Genomic DNA, 27,526 nt, shown 5'->3' on the forward strand with positions numbered 1-27,526 from the left:
CAGTCTGTGCTAAGTTGGATGATTTCTTTAGAGTCTTCGTGCTCATCAGGTAGTTGGTGGATCTCCTCTTCAGATCAGTGTCTAGTGAGCTCTGATGGTAAAGGGACATGTGGTTATCTGGCGAGGATCAGATCAGACTCCGATGCGATGCCAAGTACAGTCCAGCAGCCTGCCGAGACACTGTTTAGGCTCAAACTTGAAGAATGGGCACCTGGCTGAGGCTACTGGTGTCTGTGGAAACAAATCCCAGCAACACTCTGGAGAGGAGAAAATTGGCGATGGATGGAAGCCGAACAATAACGACAGAAGCTCCTGTCACCAGCTTTCCAGTCAATCAAGCCATAAAAACTCCCTTTTTTTCCTGACTTTTCCCTACATTCCATTTTACTTTCGCTCTTGCAAATTGATCGCTCTCTTTCTGCCTCCCTATGCATAACTATGTATTTCATTCATATTTAGGGTTTGGATTTATGACAACAGGCCTCCCACATTGAGTGCCATGCCAACTTGGGAGGCCAGGTGATTCTCTGGACACAGTGATAAATCCAAGTGCAAACATCCTAGATTTATTTCTGACACTTCCTACCAGTCAGTCTCCAAACATGAGTGGCAAAATCCCATCTGTTTGGCGTTTGTGATTTGTGTATGGAAGCCTGAATACTAAATGGTACTTTAATAAATACCAGAACAATAAAAGCCTCAGTAACTCGAAACTGAATCTATTTATTGGATTTTAAGGTTTTTCTTTCTTTGCTTGCATTTTCCACTGTTATCAATGGATTTGAAAGTGTTCCATGTTTTGCTGGATGTTTGGGACAGGCATTCCTTTCAAGAGCTATTGATACGATCTCGAGAAGCATGTACAGTATGTTCAAAAACCGCAGTGACCCTTTTGTTCAATGGGTGGTCCATCTTGATGCCAGAAAAGTGTTGCAGATAGAAAACAGCCATTTGAGATTATCCTCCATGTTCCCAGTTGTCGCCTAGTACTGTACACTGGAAAAGAATTCTGGTAATGCAATTGTAGTGGCGCTTCTTAGTTTCCAAACAGGCAGCCACTGAGCTGTGGGGTTTTTAACAACGAGTAGACGCGTGTCGAAATAAAACGTTCCCAAACGTAGCTTTGTCTTTTAAACTGTTTACTATAACACTTAACAAACGGAATTACAACGCAAACACGTATAAACGAACACGGTCAAAAACTGTACTGCTCCAAACCTCACAGCTTCTGCCTCCTTCAAACACGTGCAGTTTAAACTGTAAAATGGCTGCACCCATGTGTGGCTTAGGGACTGTTCCATTATGGCAAGAATGAAGGGGGTGTCTCGGACTATACTACTGGAGCAAGAAAATAGGGGGTTTCTTAATACAATAAGTCGGTCAGGTAAATTAACTGTATGCCATTTAACCACGATTTTAAAGTATTTTCTTAAGCTTTTATGGCTCTTACATTCTGGCCCCTAATTGACTAGGCACATGAAGCATATCAATTACTCAAACATTAAGAGTCCTAAACTAATGAGTTCAACATATTTACAATATAAGTGTCCACTTTTTTCGTTCGGGAACCTTTCACGCTGCTTCTTGTAGCAGGCAGAGCTTTGTGATCGGTCTTTCCAGGGTACTGGTCTTGGTTTGCAAACAAACGCGACGAACGACGCCTCTCGAGTCTGGCATGGTCTTAATTATTTTTCCCATCAACCAAGAATTTCTAGGGGCTGAATCATCCACGATTAAGACAATGTCTCCGACAATGAAGTTCCTCTTTATTTTGGACCATTTTTGACGCTCCTGTAGCAGAGGTAAGTATTCTCTTGTCCATCTGGTCCAGAAAAGGTCTGACATATACTGAACTTGCCTCCACTTCCGACGGGCATACAGGTCTTCCTTTTTGAAGACTCCTGGGGGCATGGCTGGCTGTGTTTTCAACAACAACAGGTGGTTCGGAGTCAGGGCTTCGAGGTCATTGGGATCATCTGATGTCTTAGTTATTGGTCGGTCATTAATGATGGCTTCGACCTCGCACAGAACGGTTTGGAGTCCCTTGTCGTCAAGCGCTTGCTGCTTCAGTACAGAACTGAGTAGTTTTCTTACGGTGCGTATCTGTCTTTCCCAGACACCTCCGTGGTGGGATGCAGCCGGAGGATTGAAGATCCACTTAATTCCTGTTTGCATCATGGCTTCCTGTATTTTAAGCTGATTCCAACCTTCAATAGCTTCCCGTAGTTCTCTCTCCGCTCCGACAAAATTAGTGCCATTATCAGAACGCATAATGGACACCTGTCCTCTTCTACAGACAAAGCGCCGCAAGGCGTTAATACAGGAATCCGTGTCAAGCGTGTGTGCCACCTCAATATGAACAGCTCTGATGGTCAAACAAGTGAAAAGCACACCATATCTCTTGACAAGGCTCCGTCCTCGCTTTACCTCGAAAGGCCCGAAATAGTCCACCCCTACGTTTGTAAATGGGGGGCTTGTCTGGTAACAAGCGGTCTTCAGGCAGGTCTGCCATTTTCTGCTCCCCAGCTCTAGCGTGTAACCGTCTGCAAACAATGCATTCAGAGAGTATTTTTCTTATTACGGAATTAGCTCCTGGAATCCAGTATCTTTGTCTTAGCTTCGCAAGCACGTGATTCCTCCCACTGTGTCCAATACTCTGGTGTATATGCTGAAGAATGAGGGTAGCAACCCGGAGGTCCTTAGAAAGGATAGCAGGATGCTTGGCCTCCTCTGGCATAGCAGATTTGTTTAGTCTCCCTCCCACCCTCAGTACTCCATCTTGCAGTGTAGGGTCCAGCTTGTAGATATGACTACCTTTCTTGATTGGAGTATTTCGCTGTAGAGCTTCGATTTCTTCTGGGTATCTTTGTCTTTGACTGAAGCGAACTATCTCCTTCTCAGCCTTGGCCAAATCCTCCACGGTCAATGAATTCTTGCCCAATGTGGTCTTGTGATGATGCGTATACTGCTGTAGAAGCATTCTCTGCTTATCGGGGTTACTTTCAGACTGACTGATAGTGGCTCGGTACTCTTTTCTCTTACCGCTCAGGTGTAGCAGCAACTCTTTCAACCTTAGAAACCATGCAACTGCTTTCCTGAACTGGTGCCATCCTGAGAAATGGTTAACAAGCTTGTTCACTGTGTCAAAGTTCTCTTTCGTATTTATGAGATTTACTGTGACTGATCTCTTGACTTCGACGTCGTCTTCAGCAATCTGACTTGGCATATCTGGTCTTTCTGGCCATGATCTCTTTGTTTCCAGCAGATAACTTGGGCCTTGTATCTAAGTTTCACTCCTCATGAAGTTTTCGGCCTTCAATCCTCGTGACGCTTGATCTGCTGGGTTTAATGAGGTGTTTACGTACCTCCATTGAGATGGTTGTGTAGCTTCTCTAATGGATGAGATTCTGTTTGCTACGAAGGTCTTGAAGCGTATCTTCTCATTCTCTATATACTTCAGCACCGTCGTGCTATCCGTCCAGAAGACAGATTCTTCTAATGGGAGCTGTAACTCTTTCCGCATCACCTGGTCAACTTTAACTGCAACAACCGCTGCCGTCAATTCCAGTCTCGGGGTGGTGACCTGCTTCAGCGGAGCCACCCTGGATTTCCCCATGAGGAAGGCACAATGTTTCTGGCCCTGTTGATTTGTCAGCAAGAGGTAAGTAGCCGTGCCATAGCCGTCCTCACTGGCGTCCGAGAAATGATGTAGTTGAGCCGTCTTTGTAACTCCAAAACTCGTGGGCTTGATGCATCTACTGACGTTGAAGCTAGAAAGTTGTTGCAAATCTGTCAACCATCTGTGCCATCTCTGAGCTTGACCTTCTGGGATATCCTCATCCCATCCTCTCTTGTCTCTACACAGCTCTCGTAGCATCAGCTTCACCGGCAGAATGAGTGGTGCCAGGAATCCAAGAGGGTCGTAGATGGAACTGACCACGGAGAGAATCCCTCGTCTTGTGGATGGTCTTTCGTTCACCATTATCCTGAAGTTGAATGTGTCTGACTCGATGCACCATTGTACACCAAGAGCTCTCTCGATAGGAAGGACATCGTGGCTCAGGTCCAGATCTTTGACTTCAGTGGCTCTTTCCTTTTCTGGGATAGAAGCTAGAACTGCTCTGCTGTTGCTTATCCACTTAGTCAGATGGAATCCTCCATTCGAACACAGAGTTCTAAGGTCTCTTGACAGTGCGATGGCATCGTCTTCTGTTGACACGGACTTCAGACAGTCGTCGACATAAAAGTTTCTGAAGATTGTCTCCACAGCCTCTGATGGTGCTTTGCCTTTGCCATCTTCTGCAGTTTTTCTGAGAGCGTAGCTTGCACAGCTGGGAGATGATGTGGCTCCGAACAAGTGTACGGCCATTCTACATTCCACCATCGCTTGACTAACGTCGCCATCTGGCCACCAAAGGAAGCGCAGAAGATCAGCATCTTCATCAGGGATTCTGACTTGGTAGAACATTGATTCTATGTCTGCCATCATGGCAACGAGCTCTTGTCTAAACCTAGTCAAGACGCCAATGAGGGTATTAGTAAGATCAGGACCTTGAAACAGCTGGTCATTCAGTGAAGTTCCTCTGAATGAGGCGGCGCAGTCAAACACTACACGGATCTTTTTCTTCTTTGGGTGATACACCCCGTGATGAGGAATGTACCAGACCCTTCCATCGTCTCTGTTCAACTGTTCCTCGGGCACCTTTACAGCATAGCCTTTCGCTATGATGTTTCTCATGAAGTCTTTGTAGTCTGCGTGAAAGTCGGGGTTCTTGTTCAGCTTTCTCTTTAGACTGATGGCGCGTTGCTCTGCTATGCAGCGATTGTTCGGCATCTTCGCGGTCTGTCTTCTCAGTGGCAAACCAATGTGATAGTGGCCACCAATGAACTGTGTAGACCTTGTCATCAAACCCATGAACTGATGGTCTTCTTGTGACATCTCTGTCTTTTCCTCACAGCTGCGTTCTGAGAAGTCTGCGTTGAACTGCTGTATCAACAGCTCTTCAATGCTTGTGATAGAGATGCGATTAACTGTGACGTTTTGTCGTTCCTCCTTGTTCGACTTGTGGCCATCATCTCTCCTTACCGGTCTATTGACTACCCATCCAGGGGCTGTCCTGACGGCGTAGGGTCCGTCATCCTTGCTGTTTATCACCTGCCATGGCTCCATAGTTTTGTAGGCATTGGTTCCAATTAATAGGCCAATTTCTGCTTCAGTGCATGGGAGACGCACCTTTTCTAGGTAAGGCCATCTATCCACATCTTTCTGCAGGGCTAAGTTTCCTATTTTAACAGGAATCTCCCTCTGTGTGAAAACATTAGGCAGGTCTATGAAGTCCTTCTCTTCAAGTCCACACACTTCTAGGTCTGACAGGATATAACTTTGCATTGACTTCTCATGACCCATGGTGTGTAATAGGATTTCTGTTCTTCTGCCTCTAACGTTCAGCTGTCGCATGAGTGATTCTGTGCAGAAGGTTGCTGAGCTACCTGGATCCATGAAGGCGTAAGTCTCCACAAGCTTCTCGCTCCTCTTAGACTTGATCTTTACTGGTACGATGGCAAGAATACAGTCACTGTCACCGGCCCCAGTGAGTCCACAAGTCTCTGGTTCTAGCGACACCAGAGCACTTGAAACAACCTTCTCGTCGGTATTGTTTTCTTCACTCTTAGAGACTTGTTCTTCTTTATGGATATGCAGCAGACTGGGATGTTTCCGAGTGCACTCTCTGCATGTTGTTCTTTGCTTACAGTTTCTACTCGAGTGCCCCTGAGAGAGACATCCAAAGCATAGGCCGTTGCACTTCAGGAATTCGATTCTGTCCTTATGTGGCTGTGCTTTGATGTCGCTGCAGAAATCCAATGTATGATTCTTCTGGCAGAATAAGCATGGCTTCTGAAAGGCATTAGCAGATGTCACTGTGCTGCTCTTTTTGGGAGATGAGTTCTGGGGCCTTTCTTCCTCGGCCTGGGTGACGATAGTTGCAAAGCTGCTTCCCCTGGAACCACCTTTCCTGAGAGTCTTTGATTCAACAGGCTTGGCTTTCACTCTTCCATCGGTGGTCGGGCTGACGTCTTGGATGTTTCCAAACAATGGGTCCCTAGCAATTTTAGCCTGTTTGTCTATGAAGCTCACTAAGTCTGCAAACCTGGCTCTACCTTTCCGTCTCTCCATTATCTCAAAGGCTGTTCTTCTCCATTGTTCTCTCATCCTGTAAGGAAGCTTAGAGATGATGATTCTCATAGTCGTAGGATTGTCCATCTCTTCCATGAATTCAACATCCTCCATGGTGTTGCGACATCCTATGAGGAAAAGAACATATGCGTTCAATGCCTCTCCGTCCTCCGATCTGATCTGTGGCCACTTGGTAGCCTTTTCGATATATGCAGTGGCTATCTTCAGCTCGTTACCATAGTGCTCCTGCAGCAACTTCCTGGCTTCTATGTATCCCCGGTCCGGTCTCGTGTTCACAGCTTCTGACCAGGTCTTGTGGTTTACCACTGGTGTACTGTCCCAGGTAGTACAACTTATCACTGCTGCTCTCTGTTTTGGAGTCAATGGCTTGTTCGAAGGATCTGATGAAGGGCTTATACTTGAGTGGGTCACCTTGGAACACTGGTATGTCTCTGAGGGAGTCGAAACAGATTCTGTTGTTTTACAAGCATCTCTGTAATTTCGTTCTGACGTTGCATCACTCGGTATAGGCTTCTCCCTGTGTCTTCAGGCCTCTGGTGGTCATCAGCAGGGTCTAGTCTAGACCGTCTGACGTCTGGGGTAGCATCACGTGCTCCTGTTAGTGGAGAGGCCACTCTTCCACGCCGTAATGCCAGGGGATTGCCTTCGGGCTCTGTTGTAACTCTTGAAGGTGCCCTGGATCCAACTCTATGTGACGACGTTGACTGGCAGTGGCTCCCGCCATCCCGTGAGCCTTCATAATCTTCGTACGCACTCGACCTGGCGTCTGAGACCTCGATAGCTGTTTTTATCTCCAGCTGTTCTTTCTTTGCCTGCACCTGGGCCCGTTGGGCCTGCAGTTGGGCCTCTTGGACCTGCAGTTGGGCCTCTTCCCGTTCAAGAGCTTGCTTCTCCGCTAAAGATGCTGCACGCGCCATCAACGCCGCCCATTCGGCCTCCGCTCTCATGCGTCGCGACGAGCTTGTGGTAGAAGCGACTGACCTGCGTCCAGAAACAGAGCTACCTTCTTTTCGATTTTTGCTCGGTCTGGCGGAAGTCTCTGAAATGCTATCGTCTGGTCCGACTTCATCGTCAACTTTATCTTTCTCTGCTGTATCAGCATCTTGACGAATCTTTAACATCCACTGTTCCGTGGCCTTGATATAGTCCTTAATGCTGGTTGATTTAAGATCAAACCAGTTGTGCTGATCAGCGTTTCCCTCTTCTTCAGACAGAGGTGCTAATACATCTTCATTGAGTACATTAAATTCTTCATGCAGCTTGGAGAAATCGTAATACATTGTCTTCAGCTTTCTTAATATTAGCATTATCTTCCATGAGACGATCAATTATCTTCATTTTTCCAGTTATCTGAGCTAATTTAGCCTTCCTTGCGCCTATGCTTCTATGTAACTTCTCTTCCATTGCCTTTGGGGTGAGCTTTATTTCCCTCTTTTGGCCAGCAATCTTTCTGGCTGATGGAAGCTCCTGGCTCCGTAAGGCCTCGGCCATTTTACCCGCAGCTCTTATTTAGCTTCTCAATAGAATGAACAAAGCAAGTAGCAGTCACTGTACCTTCGCTTTCTTATATTGTCGTCTGGCTCCGTGACCATTCGGGTATACGTTCGCCGACGATTCCGTCCCTTCCTCCTTAGGGAGCAAGTTTTTGACTAATGTAGTGGCGCTTCTTAGTTTCCAAACAGGCAGCCACTGAGCTGTGGGGTTTTTAACAACGAGTAGACGCGTGTCGAAATAAAACGTTCCCAAACGTAGCTTTGTCTTTTAAACTGTTTACTATAACACTTAACAAACGGAATTACAAAGCAAACACGTATAAACGAACACGGTCAAAAACTGTACTGCTCCAAACCTCACAGCTTCTGCCTCCTTCAACCACGTGCAGTTTAAACTGTAAAATGGCTGCACCCATGTGTGACTTAGGGACTGTTCCATTATGGCAAGAATGAAGGGGGTGTCTCGGACTATACTACTGGAGCAAGAAAATAGGGGGTTTCTTAATACAATAAGTCGGTCAGGTAAATTAACTGTATTATGCCATTTAACCACTATTTTAAAGTATTTTCTTAAGCTTTTATGGCTCTTACAGCAATGTTTTAGAGTTAGACATTCTATTGTCCCCAGGCAGGCACCTCTGACCCTGTTTGTTGCTCCCCTAAACTCCATTTTTTTCCTCTTGTGAAAGACTCATGTTGGTGTGTGGTTCCATATACAGGAAACTCTCTTTACCGGCACCTAAATAACCGGAAATCTCTCTTAACCGGCAAAATTTAGGAGTAGGTTCAGGTAAGTTTTACTTCATATTAGTGGCTGTGTAACCGGGGTTCCTGGATCTGTGGCCATGTAACCAGGGTTCCTGCACCTGTTACATAAGAACATAAGAAGTAGGAGCAGGAGTAGGCCATACGGCCCCTCGGGCCTGCTCCGCCATTCAATAGGATCATGGCTGATCCTAACCTAGACTCACGTCCACTTCCCTGCCCTCTCCCCGTAACCCCTAATTCCCTTATCTGCTAGGAAACGGTCTATCTCCGTTTTAAATCTATTTAATGTTGCAGCTTCCACAGCTCCCTGGGGTAGCAAATTCCATAGATTTACTACCCTCTGAGTAAAGAAGTTTCTCCTCATCTCAGTTTTGAAAGGGCAGCCCCTTATTCTAAGATTATGCCCCCTAGTTCTAGTCTCACCCATTAGTGGAAACATCCACCCGATCAATCCCCCTCACAATCTTATGTTTCGATAAGATCGCCTCTCATTCTTCTGAACTCCAATGAATAGAGGCCCAACCTATGCAACAGGGACGCCTGGATCTGTGGCCGTGTAACCAGGGCTCTCGTACCTTAGTAAGTATACCTCTCTGTAATCCGGACTTTTTGATCAACCGGCTCGTCGGTGCCGGATAAAAGAGTTTCCTGTATGCTGGTCATTCTCTATTACCTCACTGAAGTGAGTTTAGACAGGTGACATTATCACCTGGTCCTTTCAACCAAAGTTCTCTCACTTTCAGTTTCTATCGGGGGGTGGGGGTGTCAATGGGATTAGCAGCTAAGAGTGGGAAGCCTGGTTGTATTTCTTGGTAAACTGGGGGAAAAAAAGATTGGCTGTCGTCATTGAGATAGGATTGTAGGTGTTGTTTGTTGTGTTATTTTTCATGATTATCCGCAATAAAACAAAAAATGTTAATCATGAATAGTACAGCAGATTAATTTATGTTTTCAGCAACGCTTGGAGTGCTGGGTGTGAGTTCTCTTGTACAGTGATAGTATTTTAAAATACCATACCAGACGTTGATTTGAACACATCAATCTTTAGATTTGGAGGCCTAGAATATCGATTGCACCCGAAAACAGGCACGCAGGGGGAGAAGCACAGGCTGCATGAGCTTGTTCACTGGTCACAAAATCCATGTGAAATTGGTACAGTCAGCTCACTATCATTAGTTAGGTGTGCAATCAACACTGCTTAATGGCCTGGATTTAGCTGATCAAGAAAGCTGTCCACAAAGATCAAGCAACTGTGGTGTCAATTTCACCTCTCCCGACTTTAATTTGATTCTGGCGCCACCTATAGAGGATCTCCAACATCCAGCAACAGTGATGTCATTAAGCTGGCAAAGCAGCCAATCACATTGAAGAATTCTCACAGACCGCAAACCAGGAAGTAAAATACACTGATTATCCTTCACTTTTTAAAGCATTTTAGAGAGAACGAAATAAAGATTGGGGCATACACATGGGATGAAGGTAGAAACTGAAATATCATAAACTTAAAAAAAAAAGTTATATTTAAAAACCATGGAATTTTTATCATAATGGAAAATGTTGACATTCCTCAAATTTAAAATTAGTTTTTCAGGGACACAACGGTTGTCCAGCAGTAGTTATGACTCCGTACGCCATTTAAAAACCCAGTTACACCTCATTGAAGAAGGCTTAACTTTTTCGGCGATTTTTAGCAAGTGATATTCGAGCGTAAAAGCTTAAGTTCTGATCAGTTCAGTGATTTCAATTGATTGCCAGCTGCGGGGAGTTCCACAGCGCACCCTGCGCAGGAGCAGGGAATGACTGACAGCAACTTCTGGATTTCTGCTTTTAACTCTGCATGTGCAGACGCCAGAAGTTGCTGTCAGTTTCACAGTTGTGATGACGGTGAACGCTGACAGTTTCGTTGTCATTACAATTGCAAATTCCGGACCATTGGCTCTGTGTCTATATAGGATTATATAGAATATACAGCACAGAAACAGGCCATTCGGCCCAACCAGTTCATGCCAGCATTTATGCTTCACTCAAGCCCTCCCATCTTTGCTCATCTAAATCTATCAGCATAACCCTCTATTCCCTTCCCTTCTCTCTCATGCTTATCTAGCCTCTCCTTAAATGCATCTATACTATTCACTTCAACCACTCCCTGTGGTAGAGAGTTCCAAATTCTCACCACTTTCTGGGTAAAGAATTACCTTCTCAATTCCCTATTTGATTTCTTGGTGATTATCTTATATTGTCTGTTTGTGGGCTGGGTGTTAGGGATGGGTAGGGCAGAAAACTGGGCTTGACTGACACCACTTAAACCCAGCCAACACCTCTTAAAAGGGGAGGTGCACTCTGGCTGCCGACAACAGCATCAACTTTTATATTTATATAGCGCCTTTAACATAGTAAGACATCCCAAGGCGCTTCACAGGAGCATTATAAAATAAAATTTGACACTGAGCCACATTATTAGGGCAGACTTGGTTAGAGATAGGATTTAAGGATCATCTTAAATTGGGAAAGAGAGGCAGAGATGTTTAGGGAGGGAATACCAGAGCTTGGGGCCTTGGCAGCTGAAGGCACGGCCACCAGTGGTGGAGCGAATAATATTTGGGATGCTCAGGAGGCCAGAATTAGAAGAGTGCAGATATCTGAGGGTTGTGGGGCTGGAGGAGTCTACAAAGATGGGGAGGGGTGAGGCCATGGAGGGATTTGAAAACAAGGATGAGAATTTTAAAATCGAGTCATTGCTTAACTGGGAGCCAATGTAGGTTAGCGAGCACAGGGGCGATGGGTGAACGGGACTTGGTGCGAGTTGGGACACGGGCAGGAGAGATTTGGATGACCTCAAGTTTACATAGGGTAGAACGTGGGAGGCCAGCCAGGAGTGCGTTGGAATTGTCAAGTCTAGAGGTAACAAAGGCATGGAAAAGTGTTTCAGCAGCAGATGAGCTGAGGCAGGGGCGAAGTCGGGCGATGTTAAGGAGGTGGAAATGGCAGTCTTAGTTATGGTGTGGATATGTGGTTGGAAGCTCACCTCTGGGTCTAATATGACACCAAGGTTGTGAACAGCCTGGTTTACCCTCAAACAGATGCTAGGGAGAGGAATGGAGTCGGTGGCTAGAGAACCGAGTTTGTGGTGGGGACCAAAGATAATGGCTTCGGTCTTTCCGATATTTAGTTGGAGGAAATTTCTGCTCATCTAGTACTGGATGTCGGACAAGCAGGCTGACAATTTACAGACCGTGGAGGGGTCGAGAGAAGTGGTGGTGAGGTAGAGTTGGGTGTCATCAGCATGCATGTGGAAACTGATGTGTTTTCGGATGATGTCGCCAAGGGCTAGCAGGTAGATGAGAAATAGGAGGGGGCCAAGGATAGACCCTTGGGGGACACCAGAGGTAACGATGCGAGAGTGGGAAGAGAAGCCGTTGCAGGTGATTCTCTGGCTATGATTAGATAAGAATGGAACCAGGCGAGTGCAGTCCCACCCAGACAGTGGAGAGGCGTTGGAGGATGGTGTGGTGAACCATGTCAAAGGCTGCAGACAGATCGAGAAGTATGAGGAGGGATCATTTACCTTTGTCACAGTCACATAGGATGTCATTTGTGACATTGCTGAGAGCTGTTTTGGTAATGTGGTAGGGTGGAAACCTGATTGGAGGGATTCAAACATGGAGTTCTGGGAATGATGGGCCCGTATTTGGGAGGTGACAACACGTTCAAGGACTTTGGAGAGGAAAGGGAGGTTGGAGATGGGGCCGTGGTTTGCAAGGACGGAATGGGTCAAGGGTTGGTTTTTTGAGAGGGGTGATGACGGCAGATTTGAAGGAGAGGTGGACAGTACCTGAGGAGAATGAACCGTTAATATTAGCTAACATGGGAATCAGAAAAGGAAGTTGGGTGGTCAGCAGTTTAGTGAGAATAGGGTCGAGGGAGCAGGAAGTGGGTCTCGTGGACAGCAAAGAATCTTTCTCAAAAGGATGAAATGGCTGGAAGAAGTGCAGAGAGGGCACCCAGCTTTTCGGATGCAGCTTCTGAGGCCCTGGTCCAGACTGTTGATAGGAGGAGGGAGATCCAACACCTCCACTCTCAGTGGGAAGGGGCCGCAGAGGAGGTCAATGCCAGGAGCTTAGCTCCCAGAAACATGGTTGAATTGCAGAGAAAAGTTCAATGACTGCACCAGAGCTTTTCATGTAAAATCTTACCCCTCACTTCCATTACTTGCGCCTCGCACCTGCTGCCACACGACTCTCAATAGTCCTCTCCCCCTCTTCCCTTTCATTCTCCTACAATCACTACCACACCTCAGATTGCTCTCGCAGTCTGCTCTCATGCAGAGCCACAGGAGTGCTGAGACCCAGATACAGCAGAGTGGCCATGACTCCATGGGAGAGACACCTGCTATCTTGTCCGAAGATGACGGCATGCTTGATCCTCCTCCACCCACTCCGCCAGTGCCCTTTTAGTTCCACACAGCCAGCTTGGCTGGCTGCTCTGATCCATGCTATGCTGCAGTCTGCAGCCAAGCCTTCGAGGCCAGAGCTGCTCGAGGTCACCCACCAGGGCCATCTGAAACAAAGTAGCCTTTCACCTCTCTAGCTGTAACAGTTTGTAGTATCACTGGGATAGGTAAACAAGAACACGGTCACGAAGGGGTTGCACAAGAGTGATTCTTAATCATTCTTGTTAAATATTACACAGATGGAATGGCATTGTTGGATTACATTTCTTTTTTCTGGATTTGGTGTTAAGTCCAGGCAGCGGTAGCATTGCTTGAGCATGTCATTCTATTGTAGGCAAATGTGGCAATTGTGTACACAGCAAGATCCCAGGAGCAGCAATGATATTAAATTAACTTGGTGGAATGTTGGTCAGAACACCGGGAGAACTCCTTACTGTTGTTAAGAGAGTGCGATGGGATCTTTAGTGTCCATCTGAACCAACAGAACAGATAGGAGACGGGGCCTTGATTTAACATCTCTTCGGAATAACATAACTATCAACAATGTAGCACTCCCTTGGTATTTCACTGGATTGCCTGCCTAAATTGTGGGCTCGAGTCCTGGGCTGGTATTCCCTACACCTGCTGGCAGTGTAAGGGTTAAATTAATATGTATATTTACTGAAGGAATGGATTGAGGTTTTGCAGTGTATTTTAGGTATACTGTGCATGTACGTGTGTGTGTACGTGTACACACAGTAATAATAGTGGATTGGGACTAGTACCCAAGCTGTCACCATTATGTTTCACAAAAAGTATCCAGTCTGATCTGCACATTGTAACATGCAGCTCTTCAGTAGCGAGCCCTTGTTATGGACTCAACAAGTGTGTGTTTAGAGAGCAACAATACCCATTGCTGCCAAGTACCATACCAGTAACCACGGCACAGTCGAGGCAAATGGGTGTATGTCAATCAATATTGATATATTTCATGGACGGTACTGCCTATTGTGCATACTTGATTGACTGTTTCAGTAAAGCTTAGTGTGTGTCTATCTTACTGATTAATTAAAAGTTTTGCATCTGGAAATTGTTCATAGGACAAAGTTCTCGGCATATGTGTATATCATAAAGATTGGCTCAAATTCCACATATACTAAAAAGGAACCAATAAATACAAGATAACCTGTACAGTGCACTTCACGATCTCAAAAAAAATTCACTGAAAAAAGAACCAACTGTATCCATGAGGTACAGTAATAATAAACATCTAAACACGTAATAAATATCTTGTCATTTGCGTCCATCACACTTAAAGCAGCATATTTGTAACTTGAGAGTATGTGAAGTGTATGACATACCTGCTCCTGATTGTCTCTAATATATTCATATAAAACAGCAAGAAATAACAACAGGACAACCTTAAAAATCTCACGTGATCTCTACTCCCATGGTCTTGATCACAGAAGTCCATCTCTGACCACTTCTTTTTATCCCTCACCACCCATTTTCAACTCCCCTTCCTTCTGCATCTGCCCTGGGGGAAAAAAAACTCCCTAAAGTCACTAACAATTGCACTTTTAAGATGCCAACTGCCTAGCCTTTGACCTTTTAATTTGCCACAATACTTCTGCAGCTGTCGATCTGGTCAGCCATTCCCTCTCCTTCACCTTTTTGATGTCCTTATCCCCAGTAAAATCTTTACTCTCCTGCCTCCTCCTCCACTACCACCCAACTTCTGAAGCCCCTCCACCTTCACCTCAAATAACAAGTGTGAAGAGGTTACAGATTTCTTTATCACCTTAAGTGTGAGACCGTCCCTTCAGCTATCTTTCTCCATTCACAGTAACCACCAAGCCAAACCTCACCCTGACCTAGCTCTAATTCCCTGTCTTACTCTCGTACTCTCACCAAACTCATCTTGTCCATGAGACCCACCTCCTGATCCTTTGACCTAATTCCCACTAAACTTCCTTTACTGGCCCCATGCTAGCTGACCTTGTAAATTGTTCCCTATTCATAGGTACTGTCCACCTCCTTTTCAAAACCGCCGTCGTCAACCCTTGCTCAAAAAATACAACTTCCACCCCTCTGTCCTTGCAAACTATCACACCATCTCTAACGTCTCTATGCTCTCAAGTATTTGAACGTATTGTCCCCTCCCAAATCTGTTCCCACAACTCCATGTTTGAATCTCTCCCATCAGGTTTCTGCCCTGCCATAGTATTGAAATGACCCAAATCAAAATCACAAATGGCATCCTTAGTACTTGTGATTAAGGGGCATTTCCCTCTTCATCCTTTGACATGGTTGACCATATTTTGTGTCCAGCTCAGTGGGACTGCCCTCGCTGGGTCTACTTTTACCTATCCAATCACAACCGTAGCATCTCCAGCAATGACTTCTCTTCCTGTTGCACAGTTATCTCTGGAGCCCACCAAAGGTACATCCTTGGCCTCCTCCTCTTCATCACCTACATGCTGCCACTTGGTGGCATCATCTGTAGACATAGTGTCAGCTTCCAGATGTACACTGGTAACACACAGCTCTACCTTTCTACCATCTCGCTCAACCCCCCTACACTGCATCTGTGCTACCACACAGCATGTCTGATATGTCTGATTTTTTTTTATCCACAATTCACACCTTTGTTTTGGCCTGGCCTCCCCCCCCCCCCCCCCCCTTTCTCTTTTTCAACTGTCTTCCCATTCTGCCAGCGCATTTCACACCTGATCTAGAGCCTTTTTTCTCCACTAGTTCTATCACCATCTCGTCTCGTTTTGAATACCTCTTAATGTCTTTTCTCTTTTGTTCTCTCCCAGCCTGGCCTCTTAATCTATTTCATTTCCTGTGCTTCTTTAGTCTTGACAGAGTTTTCACCTGAAACGTTGACTCTATTTTCTCTCCACGGATGTTGCCTGGCCTGCTGAGTTTTTCCAGCATTTTCTGTTGTCTGATATCCAGTCTGACTGAACTGCAATTTCCTCCAATTAAACCATGGGAAGACCAAAGACATCATTCCTGTCCTCACTGACCAACATTGTTTCTCAATTTAAAATTTATTATTTTTGTGTTCAAATCCTTTCATGCTTCACCCTACTGTAGCCTTAAAAACCACCAAGAACACTCTCTGGTCTCTTGTGCATTCTCCATTCACCCCAGCATTGATGACCTTGCCTTTAACTGTTAGCCCTGCACTCTGCAATTCCCTCCCTAAATCTCTCTGCCTCTCCTCCGTTAATACCTTTCTTAAAATTCATTGTTTTGACCAAGCTTTTGGTCTGCTCTCTTTCTTTGGCTTGGTGTCCATTTTTTGTCTAATTACACCTCTGTGAAGCACCTTGGGTTATGTTTCCATGTTAAAGCCATTATATAAAGGCAAGTTGTTGTTGAGTACCTTTCCACTCCCCAAGGAGAGGAGCCAGAGTTTTACAAGCAGCTGCAAATCTAGAAAGGAACTTGCTTGATCAGCAGCAGTTAGCCTCTGATTGATCTAAAGATATGTCTGATCAGAGCACTTTCCCACATACAGTTGAGCACTTTTTTTTTAAAGTGACAGACCAGGTTCCGCGCTGATCATCACTACCATGCTTCAAGAACTGAGACTACTTCTGAGCAATGCTAGAGGAGATTAGCTAGTAATCTATATTATTAAACACCTTGTCGACTTCTTGTCTACAAACTTTGTTTCCTGTAAAGCTTTTTATTTTAAAACTTACTGTAGAAATTTTCTATGTAAACATTTCTGATTGGTTTGTGCATGTAAACATTTTATAATGGAAGAAGTGTATGTAAATATCATTTAAAAATAAGGTTTTAAACAAATTTAAACAATTTGTATTTATATAGCGCCTTTAATGTAGTAAAACATCGCAAGGCACTTCACAGGAATAGAAAATACATATTTCACAATTACATTATTAAATTTACCCACTGAATTGTCTATTGTATATAAAGTTTTTACTTGAACGCTTCGGCCTCTCCCAAAAGCCTGGACTCCCAGAGTGGTGACTCTTGTCAAGGCAGAACCTATAGTCTGAGCATGTGCAGAAAAGCTTCTGGAATATAAATGTTACGTTAAACTGTGAAATACCTATAGGCACTTACGAAGGCTGAATTGTGGTTTCTATATACATCATCTGTACAACTGAATACACTAAATAAATGCATTTTTGTTAAATTGTCAGGACGAGCTGTTTCTGTTCTACATCAGCCATGTAGTGATGCAGTTGGCTGCGTGCTGAGATGCATGTAAACAACCTATTGATGCTGTAAGTGAGGTTTGTTCAAGTAGATTTAAAAAAAAGACGGGCAGTGTACCTATTGATTTTTATTTTGTATGAACTATTAGCAATAGAGACGAAAATAAACCCAGGGTAATAATGGATGGACAGCAGTCAAGTAAAAACCAGTAATTTAATCAAGCAGCCTTACTCGAGTGAAGCCCGAGTGACCTATAAATGTCAGCTGGACCCTTGGATTGAATTGCTGTTGTAAACTCTCTGCCAGCCGTTTGTTATTCATTATAATACTACCTTTAAATAAAAAATGTTTACTTGCAGTTATGTAGCAACCACGGTCAAAGTGTTGTAACTGACATTAATAAATAGTAGGCAAACAGTGGTCAAATGGATTGTACTGTAAGACCTAAAGGTCTATGGCAACCTGGAACTTACTGTATCCTTTTTTTTAGTACAGAGTTACTTGAAAATGAACAATGTGTATATATAAATATATATAAAATAGTTCTGTATTGTTTACAGTTTGCAATAAACATGGGTCTAGGAAGGCAAACCCAGTTTATTTGTCTTGCTAGTGACTGGTCCATCAATCTGAGGGATTTAAAGCATCCCATTTGTTTTTTTTAACTTGTCTAGTGAATAAGAAGTAATTGAAAACGGTGATGTTTACTAGATTGGTTTGTGAGATAGTGGACCAGGAGGGGAATGGATTAGCTGGTGTATATATGAACGTCATCCTAGGCAATAACATTGCTGATAATATTCACTTTTTTTCCAAATGAATATTTTTAGTCATAGGAAACCTTGAGACTAGTTAGGTTACTATCATTCTGTATATTTTTGTAAGAAATCTTAATTTTGCAGTGAATACAAACATTCAGTTTCATATTTAATGCGGTTCATCCTGTCCATTTGTGCAGGAGAAGCGAAACCCTGGGTGAATTTTTTTTTTTTTTTTTACATTGAAGGCCTTGCTGGAGGCATGCGATATCAGCTGCACAAAGTGCAGAAGGAAGTGTTTTGAAGGAGGGAGGGGCGGGGTAATGAATTGAAAGCAGTGGATTCTAAACAGCGATCCTGGAGCTACAGCCCAGTAAAAGTGAATGTCCCCTTAAAGTGCCTTTTTAAAGAAAAACAGCTTTCATTTTTCAATCAAACAAAAACTAAATCTCTGGCATTGTGTAAGGGAATGCAAGAAGCTGAAAGAAATCAAAAGAAATCCAATCTGGTTACAGAGAGAGTTGATTCATCATACCTTGTGGTCTTCAGGTAAGGGCAGTAAACTTAAACTGCAGACTTGTCACTGAAAGCCATTAACTTGTTGAACTACCGCTGTATAGTTTCAATTAACCAGCTCAGTTACTTTTTAACTACTCTTCATTACAGTCTCTGAGGATTTACAGTTGCCAGTAAGTCGTCTGTATTGATTTACCATCTATTTACATTCATGTTCTGGTCTTGACTGAGGTGATTTAAAAAAAATGTAAAATGTAAATACTTTTAAAAGAAAAGTTGTGCAACTGTGTGAATGTCTTTTGTTTCTTATTCAAATTGTGAGTCACGGTAGCGCAATGTGACTTTGCTGTTGTATCTTGTCATTGCTTTCCTTGCTGCAGCAAAGTTTCTTTTGTTTTACTAACCTTGTGTATGATATTATAAAATGCCCTTTGAACAAGAAAGTACTTGAGAAGTTTTTTTTACATATTCAAGTTTATCGTCAATGTATTTCTTCGTTTTAAAAGAATCAAGTTGCATTTGAATTTTGCTATCATTTGCTCTGTTTAGTTTTACAATGCAGTGGGATGCATTCCCTAATCAATGTGACTTTGTAGGCCTGCTTATGTATTTCCCATTTACTCATGCTTTTTCTGCTGATCATCAGTAGTGTTCATCTGAAGAAATGAGACACATAACTTATAGACTGTTACAAGTTTAGAATCTACCGTAGATACCTTCTTGGGTTCAGTAGCATTAGTCATGTAAGTGGATCCTCTGTATCTACTTACACAATAGTGTAACCTATAGGTATAACAACAGTGTCTCTTTGGGATCTGAACTGGACATGTGTGTCTCATATGTACCTTTGCATGCCTCTCCAATCTTTTTGATGGTGGACTAAGAAAACACCTGGTAATTGTAGAGCAACAGTTATGATCGGACTCACTTAATTAAATCACTACTCCGGATTACATTACATCTATATATATAAATCGGTACTTCTGTCATTGTCTGTCTGTCTGTATCTGTCTGTCATCGCGTTTGCGTTGCGGGTATGCACTCGAAAGTTACAGGGCGTACCTACGCGCGCGTTACCTCCAAAGAAAGCTTACGCTTCCGAGACGGTTTTAAGCGTATTTACGTTTCGGCCGGGCTAAAATCCCGCCCGCGGTATCCCAAAAACCTTCAACGTTCCGCTCATTAGCATCTCATTATCCGCTCATTAGCGACAGAGTGACCTCGAGCTCGACCAATTGTACGCCGGGTTGCTGGCTTACTACCAGTGCCACGTGCTAGTAAGAGTACAGAGAACAGGATAGTTAGGCTAAATACGTGGCTTGAGCAGTGGTGTAAGAGGGAGGGTTTTAAATTTTTGAGGCATTGGAACCAGTTTTGTGGTAGGTGTGACCTATACAAAAGGGACGGTCTACACCTGTGCAGAGATGGAACTGATGTTCTCGGGGTAATTTTTGATAAAGCAGTTCGGGAGCATTTAAACTAGTATGGCAGGGGGCTAGAAACCTATGTAGTGAAATAGAGGAAAGTGAAAGGCAGACAGAAATAAATGGTAAAAGGGTGAGGAACAAAAAACAAAGGGCCAAACTAATTCATAAAAAATGTGAGCATAAAAAAAGCCTGAGGGTTTTATACCTTAATGCGAGAAGCATCAGGAACAAGGTAGATGAATTAGCTGTGGAAATAGAGGTTAATAATTATGATCTAATTGGGATTACGGAAACATGGTTGCAGGGTGAGCAGGGCTGGGAGCTTAACATACAGGGGTATTCAGTATTTAGGAAGGATCGACAAAAAAGAAAGGGAGGAGGGGTAGCATTGCTAGTAAAAGAGGGGATAAATGCAATTGAAAAGAAGGATATTAACTCAGTTAATACAGAATCTATATGGGTGGAGCTAAGAAATAGCGAGGGGCGAAAAACATTAATAGGAGTGGTATATAGGCCTCCAAATAGTAAAATAGAGGTTAGGGAGGGCATCACGAGGGAAATTAGAGAAGCGTGCAATAAGAGCACAGCTGTCATCATAGGTGACTTTAACTTACATATAGATTGGACTAGCCTAATCAGTAAAAATAATGAGGAGGAGGAATTCCTTGAGTGTTTAAGGGATGGTTATCTGGATCAATATGTCGAGGAACCAACTCGGGAACAGGCTATATTGGACTGGGTACTGTGCAATGAGAAGGGACTAATCAGTAATCTTGTTGTACGGGGACCCTTGGGTCAGAGCGATCATAACATGATCGATTTCTCACTCGAAATGGAGAGCGAAGAAATTGACTCAGAGACTAAGGTCCTGAATTTAAACAAGGGGAATTATGATGCCATGAGACGGGAACTGAGTAGGTCTGATTGGACAACGTTCCTGGGAGGACTGGAGGTAGATAAACAATGGCAAACATTTAAAGATAGAATGACAAAATTGCAAAAATTGTTTATACCAATCTGGCATAAAAGGAAATCTAAAAAGGTGACTCAACCGTGGATAACAGGGGAAATTAGAGACAGCATAAAATCCAAAGATAGGGCGTATAAAATAGCCAAAAAAAGCGCCAGAGCGGAAGATTGGGAACAGTTTAAGATAGAGCAAAGGAGGGCAAAGGGCATGATCAAGAGGGGCAAAATAGCTTACGAAAACAAGCTGGCGGAAAATATAAAAACTAACTCCAAAAGCTTTTATAAATATATCAAAAGGAAAAGACTGGTGAAAACCAAAGTTGGTCCATTGCAGTCAGATACGGGGGAATATATAATGGGAAATAAGGAAATGGCAGATCAACTAAATGCATACTTTGGGTCAGTCTTTACGAAGGAAGACACAAAAAACCTCCCTGGGATATCGGGAAAAATAGGGACATTGGCAAAGGAGGAACTGACGCAAATCAATATCTCTAAGGATATGGTGTTAAGGAAGCTAAAGGGATTGAAGGTGGACAAATCCCCAGGGCCTGATAACATGCATCCTAGGGTACTGAAGGAGGTGGCCCTAGAGATAGCGGATGCACTAAGGATGATTTTTCAGAATTCATTAGACTCGGGAACAGTGCCGATGGATTGGAGGGTAGCTAACGTTACCCCACTATTCAAAAAGGGGGGTAGGGAAAAAGCAGGTAATTACAGACCTGTAAGCCTTACATCAGTTGTGGGCAAAATGCTGGAGTCCATCATTAAGGATGAAATAGCGGAGCACTTAGCAAATGGGGACAGGATAGGACAGAGTCAACATGGATTTACAAAGGGTAAATCGTGCTTGACTAATGTATTGGAATTTTTTGAGGGAGTAACTGGTAGAATAGATGGGGGAGAGCCAGTAGATGTGGTGTACCTGGACTTCCAAAAGGCCTTCGATAAGGTCCCACATAAAAGATTAGCATGGAAAATTGAGGCTCATGGGATAAAGGGGAAAGTTTTGGCGTGGATAGGGAACTGGCTGTCAGATAGAAAACAGAGAGTTGGAATAAACGGCTCATTTTCTGAATGGCAGGCAGTAACAAGTGGGGTACCACAGGGATCTGTCCTGGGCCCCCAGCTGTTCACAATTTACATTAATGACCTGGATCAGGGAGTCGGATGCAGCATTTCCAAATTTGCAGACGACACTAAACTAGGAGGGGGGGTGGGCTCAGAGGAAGAGACCAGGAAGCTCCAGAGCGATTTGGACAGACTGGGCGATTGGGCGGATAAATGGCAGATGCACTATAATGTGGACAAGTGCGAAGTTATCCACCTTGGGTGCAGGAACGGGAGGGCAAATTATTATTTAAATGGCAATAGATTGGGAGAGGGGGAAGTACAGAGAGACCTGGGTGTTCTTGTACACCAGTCGCTGAAGGCGAGCATGCAGGTGCAACAGGCGGTCAAGAAGGCAAACGGTATGCTGGCCTTCATAGCAAAAGGGTTAGAATACAGGATCAGGGATACCTTGCTGCAGCTGTACAGGGCACTGGTGAGACCACACCTCGAGTACTGTGTACAGTTTTGGTCGCCTCATCTGAGGAAGGATGTTCTTGCCATGGAGGGGGTGCAGCGGCGATTCACCAGGCTGATACCAGGAATGGCGGGAATGACCTATGAGGAGAGACTATGTAGTTTAGGGATGTACACACTGGAGTTTAGAAGATTGAGAGGGGACCTCATAGAAGTGTATAAAATTCTGATAGGTCTAGACAGACTGGATGCAGAAGGAATGTTTCCCTTGGCGGGTGAGAACAGAACTAGAGGACATAATTTAAGGATAAGGGCTAAACCATTTAGGACAGAGATGAGGGGGAATTTCTTCACTCAGAGAGTGGTGAACCTGTGGAACTCATTGCCACAGAGGGCAGTGTACGCCAGCTCATTAAATATATTTAAGAGGGAATTAGATATATTTCTACGGGCAAAAGGGGTTAAGGGTTACGGAGAGAAGGCGGGGACGGGATACTGAATTAAAGGATCAGCCATGATCTCATCGAATGGCGGAGCAGGCATGAAGGGCCGAATGGCCTACTCCTGCTCCTATCTTCTATGTATCTATGTATCTATGTGTGCCGCCGGGCCAATCGGTGCGCGTGTGGCCGGGCTTTATCGTTCTGAACCGAGGTGAGTCGCCACCATCTTGATTCCAAACTTTTCCTTTCTTTTTCCCGCTTTCTGCGTCTTAAAAAAAAAACGTTGCTTTTAAAACACATATTGTTTTAAAAAAAAAAATGATTTAGAAAGTAATTAACTTATCTAATCTCATTAATTTTCCTACCTTTCCCGTTTTTCCAGGTAGGCCTAGAAGCCTCGGCGTCTCCTCCGCACCCACGCCCGAGCTAGGCACCTCCCGGCCCCACTCGAAGGCTGGAGGGCCGAGCCTCAGCCCAGCGCCGCTAGGGTGCGCGCGCAGCAGGAGCTGAGACGTCTCTGGCTCGGCCGGGGGGCGGGGCTTGCCGAGCGTCCAGCGTTACCCTGGCAACCGGGGCCCGCCGGACGTCTCGCACAGCCGCAACCGGCGGTCTTCACTGGGGGGCCGCGACCCTCGGGGGGGGGTTGCCGCGGCGCGCAGCAGGAGCAGCTGAGACGCGGCGTCTCTCTCTCTGGCTTGGTCAGCGTCACGGTTGCCCTGGCAACCGGGCCTACCGGCCAAGAGAGACGCCGCGTCTCAGCTCCTGCTGCGCGCGCAATCGGTGGTCTTCACCTCCGGGGGGGGGGGGGGGGGGGGGGCGCCCCCCCGCCCTCTCCTTCCCCCCCCCCCCCCCCTTTTTCCCTCCCCCCCCGCCCTCCCTTCCCCGCCCTCATCCCTCCCCCCCGCCCTTCCCCCTCCTCCCCCCCGCCCTTCCCCCTCCTCCCCCCCGCCCTTCCCCCTCCTCCCCCCCGCCCTTCCCCCTCCCTCCCCCCTCTTCCCTCCCCCCTCCCCTCCCCCTCCCCCTCTTCCCTCCCCCCTCCCCTCCCTCTCTTCCCCCTAGTCGCGCTCTCTCTTCCCCCCCCCCCAGTCGCGCTCTCTCTTCCCCCCAGTCGCGCTCTCTCTCTTTCCCCCCCCCAAGTCGCTCTCTCTCTTCCCCCCCAGTCGCTCTCTCTCTTCCCCCCAGTCGCGCTCTCTCTTTCCCCCCCCCCCCCCCCCCCCAGTCGCGCTCGCTCTCTCTATCCAACAACAAAATTCCCTCGAAAAAGCCTCGGCACCGCCGGGCACTTCAGCTGGTAGGATATACAGCAAAGAAACGCCATTCGGCCCAACCAACCCATGCTGGCGTTTATGCTCCATTCGAGCCTCCTCCCGTATTTCCTCATCTAAATCTATCAGCATAACCCTCTATTCCCTTCTCCCTCGTATGCTTGTCTAGCCTCCCTTTAAATGCATCTATACTATTCGCTTCAACCACGCCCTGTGGTAGCGAGTTCCACATTCTCACCACTCTGGGTAAAAAAAATTCTTCTGAATTCCCTATTGGATTTCTTGGTGACTATCTTATATTGATGGCCTCTAGTTATGCGCTTCCCCACAAGTGGAAACATTTTCTCTCTATCCACTCTATCAAAACCTTCCATAATTTTAAAGACATCTATTAGGTCACCCCTCAGCCTTTTTTCAAGAGAAAAGAGACCCAGCCTGTTCATCCTTTCCTGATGTGCATACCCTCGCATTTCTGGTATCCTCCTTGTAAATCTTCTCTGCACCCTCTCCAGTGTCTCTATATCCTTTTTATAATATGGCAACCATAACTGTATGCAGTACTCCAAGTGTGGTCTAACCAAGGTTCGATACAAGTTTAGCATAACTTCCCTACTTTTCCATTCTGTGCCTCTAGAAATAAACCCAAGTGCTTGGTATGCTTTTTTTTATGGCCTTGCTAACCTGTGTCACAATTTTTCGTGATTTGTGTATTTGTACTCCGAGATCCCTTTGTTCCTCTACACCACCTAGACTCGCACCCTCCAAGTAATAAGCATCCCTATTCTTCCTACCAACATGTAATACCTCACTGTGTTGTATTTCATTTGCCAATTATATGCCCATTCTACAAGTTTATTAATGTTTTCCTGTAATTTGTTGCCGTCCTCCTCAGTATTGACTATCCCTCCCCCCGCCAATTTGTAGTCATCTGCACATTTAGAAATTGTGTTTTTGATTCCAAAATCTGAATCGTTAATATAAATTTTGAACAACAGTGGTCCCAGCACTGATCCTTGTGGAACACCACTACCCACCTTCTGCCACCTTTTACCCCTACTGTGCTTTCTGTCTTTTGAAGCCAGCTAGCTATCCATTTTGCTACTTGTCCCCTGACTCCGCAATCTCTGACCTTGTTAATCAGTCTATTATGGGATACCTTATCGAAGGCCTTTTGAAAATCTAGATAAATTACATCTATTGCATTACCATTGCCTACTCTCTCTGTTACCTCTTCAAAAAATTCAATGAGATTGGTCAAGCAAGACTTTCTCTTTTGAAATCCATTCATTACTATGTTTTTGGTTTCTAGATGTTCTATTTTCCTCTTTGGTAGGGATTCCATTATTTTTCCTACCACTGATGTTAAGCTGACTGGTCTATAATTCCCTGGACATGTTCTATCCCCCTTAAATATAGATTTGCATTAGCTATCCGCCAGTCCTCTGGCATTACACCTTTTGCTAACAAATTATTAAATCACAGAAATCACAGAAACCTCACAGTGCAGATAGAGGCCATTTCGGCCCATCGAGCCTGCACCGGCACATATCCCACCCGATCCCCGTAACCCCTACACCAACACATATCCCACCCTATCCCCGTAACCCCACGTATTTAATCCCCCTAACACTAAGGGTCAATTTATCATAGCCAATCAACCTAACCCGCACATCTTTGGACTGTGGGAGGAAACCGGAGCACCCGGAGGAAACCCACGCAAACACGGGGAGAATGTGCAAACTCCACACACACAGTCGCCCGAGGCCGGATTCGAACCCGGGTCCCTGGCGCTGTGAGGCAACAGTGCTAACCACTATGCCACAGTGCTAACCACTATGCCACCTATGTGTAGTAATGCCTCTGCTGTCTTTTCCCTAGATTCTTTTAAAATGCGTGGATGCAATCCATCCTGACCAGGGGTTTTATCTTGAGTTTGATTAGTTTATTTAATATATCCCCTCTTATTTTAAATGCACTTATCTCATTACTAATCTCATCATCCAATATCATGTCCACCTGTTCTATCTCCTTGGTAAATACTGAAGCAAAATAATGATTTAATATTTCTGCCATCTCTCTATCGTTACCTGTGGTAGTCTCCTGTCTATCCCTGAATGGCCCTATTCCCATCCAAACCTTCCTTTTTTAAATGTTTTTCAAAAGCACTACCCTCATTTACCCTCCTTGTTACCACCTCAAAAAAATTCAATCAAGTTTGTCAGACACGACCTTCCCTTAACAAATCCTTGCTGACTATCCTTGATTAATCCATGTCCTTTCTAAGAGACTGCCCTGCGTCTCTTTTTTAAAATTTGTCCTGTTTGCAACTTGAGAGGAAAGCTTATGCCAGACAATTACTGCCGAGTGCCCATGAGAATGGGCCTGCCAATGCAGTGTGGGTGTGAGGTGTTTATCAATTACTGAGACTGGCTAACTAATTCCTCAATGTTCACAGTTTTGGGGGGGAAAACAACTTCAAAGCCTCATTCGCATTAACCACCTTTCATCTCTGTGCTGTCTTTTTAAACTTGTATGAATATACTTTGCTTTAAAGCATACACTAAAACAGAAAAATGCTCGAGATACTCAGCAGGGTCTGGCAGCATCTGTTGAGAAAAACAGGTGTCAGTTGACGTTTTAGGTATAAACTCTCAGTACTGAAAGATGTTGTTATAGATGAATAACATTTAATAAGGAACAGAACAAAGGTAAGGAAAGGGGTGGGTGGCAGGGGGCGGGGTGTGAGGGAGACACATACTTAACAACCAACACACAGGAAAAAGACAGAATGAGCTATATAGTGCTAAGGTGGGGGATCAGGAAATGTTTAAAGAGCAGATGTGACCTGCGCAAGAGACAAAACTCTCATTATTGCAATTATCTCTTATTGATGAGTGTCTCCAGTGATTTCTGTTTTTATTTTCAGATTTACAGCATCTGCAGTATTTTTTTTGGCCTTGAATGTAAGTTTGATTTTCCAAATCCTTTCTGTGGCAACATTGTTAATCCTGAAACATGACGATGTTCATTTAGAAAAGTCTACATTACATTTCTTGTGATAGATTGCATCCACCTGAACTTTAAAAAGAAGTTTTAAAAATCCCCCAATGGCTTGGTGAGTAAGTGCATTACCCAATGTGGGACTTAGTTGTGCGATCCAGAAGGGTTTTTGGTTCTATCCTGGTCTGTGATGAGATGCTAGATCTTAGCTGTGGCAATGATAGGGTTTTGGGTTCCTACAGCGCTAAATTGAGCTTGGTAGTGCCTGTTGTTTGGGTGCTGCGGGTGACATTCAGGTAGGCAAATGGCGTCCGCTGTGCCGGCGCACACTTCTGTGAATCGTGCCGGGACGTCATATTGATGAATGTGTTGCACGCGCAGCTATCGTCCGCCGGAAGTATGCAGAGCAGGCAGATCATGACATCAGTCAGCGTGCAATGTTGAATTGACCGCCCACCACACTGCCATTTTGGAGCTCCACACTCCAACTGACACCCACTATCTTAACCTTGCACAGCTGAACATGTGT

General features: G+C 44.8%; 1 protein-coding gene across 7 annotated transcripts in view; it reads left to right on the forward strand.

The window, feature by feature from the left end:
• plekha7b (pleckstrin homology domain containing A7b) overlaps window positions 1-27,526 on the forward strand; it is a 652,966-nt gene that overhangs the window by 220,035 nt on the left and 405,405 nt on the right. Inside the window, exon 1 of one of the 7 annotated variants that reach the window (XM_086007866.1) lies at window positions 18,182-18,396. The exons of the other annotated variants lie outside the window; for them this stretch is intronic. Coding sequence (XP_085863992.1) covers window positions 18,317-18,396 — 80 coding nt within the window. The 5' untranslated portion in view covers window positions 18,182-18,316. Of the gene's footprint in view, window positions 1-18,181; window positions 18,397-27,526 lie in introns of those variants that run through there. 7 annotated transcript variants of the gene reach the window in all.

Source organism: Somniosus microcephalus, chromosome 15 (assembly GCF_052327205.1).
Source record: "Somniosus microcephalus isolate GS21.2 chromosome 15, FLI_Smic_1.0, whole genome shotgun sequence".
NCBI lineage: Eukaryota > Metazoa > Chordata > Chondrichthyes > Squaliformes > Somniosidae > Somniosus > Somniosus microcephalus.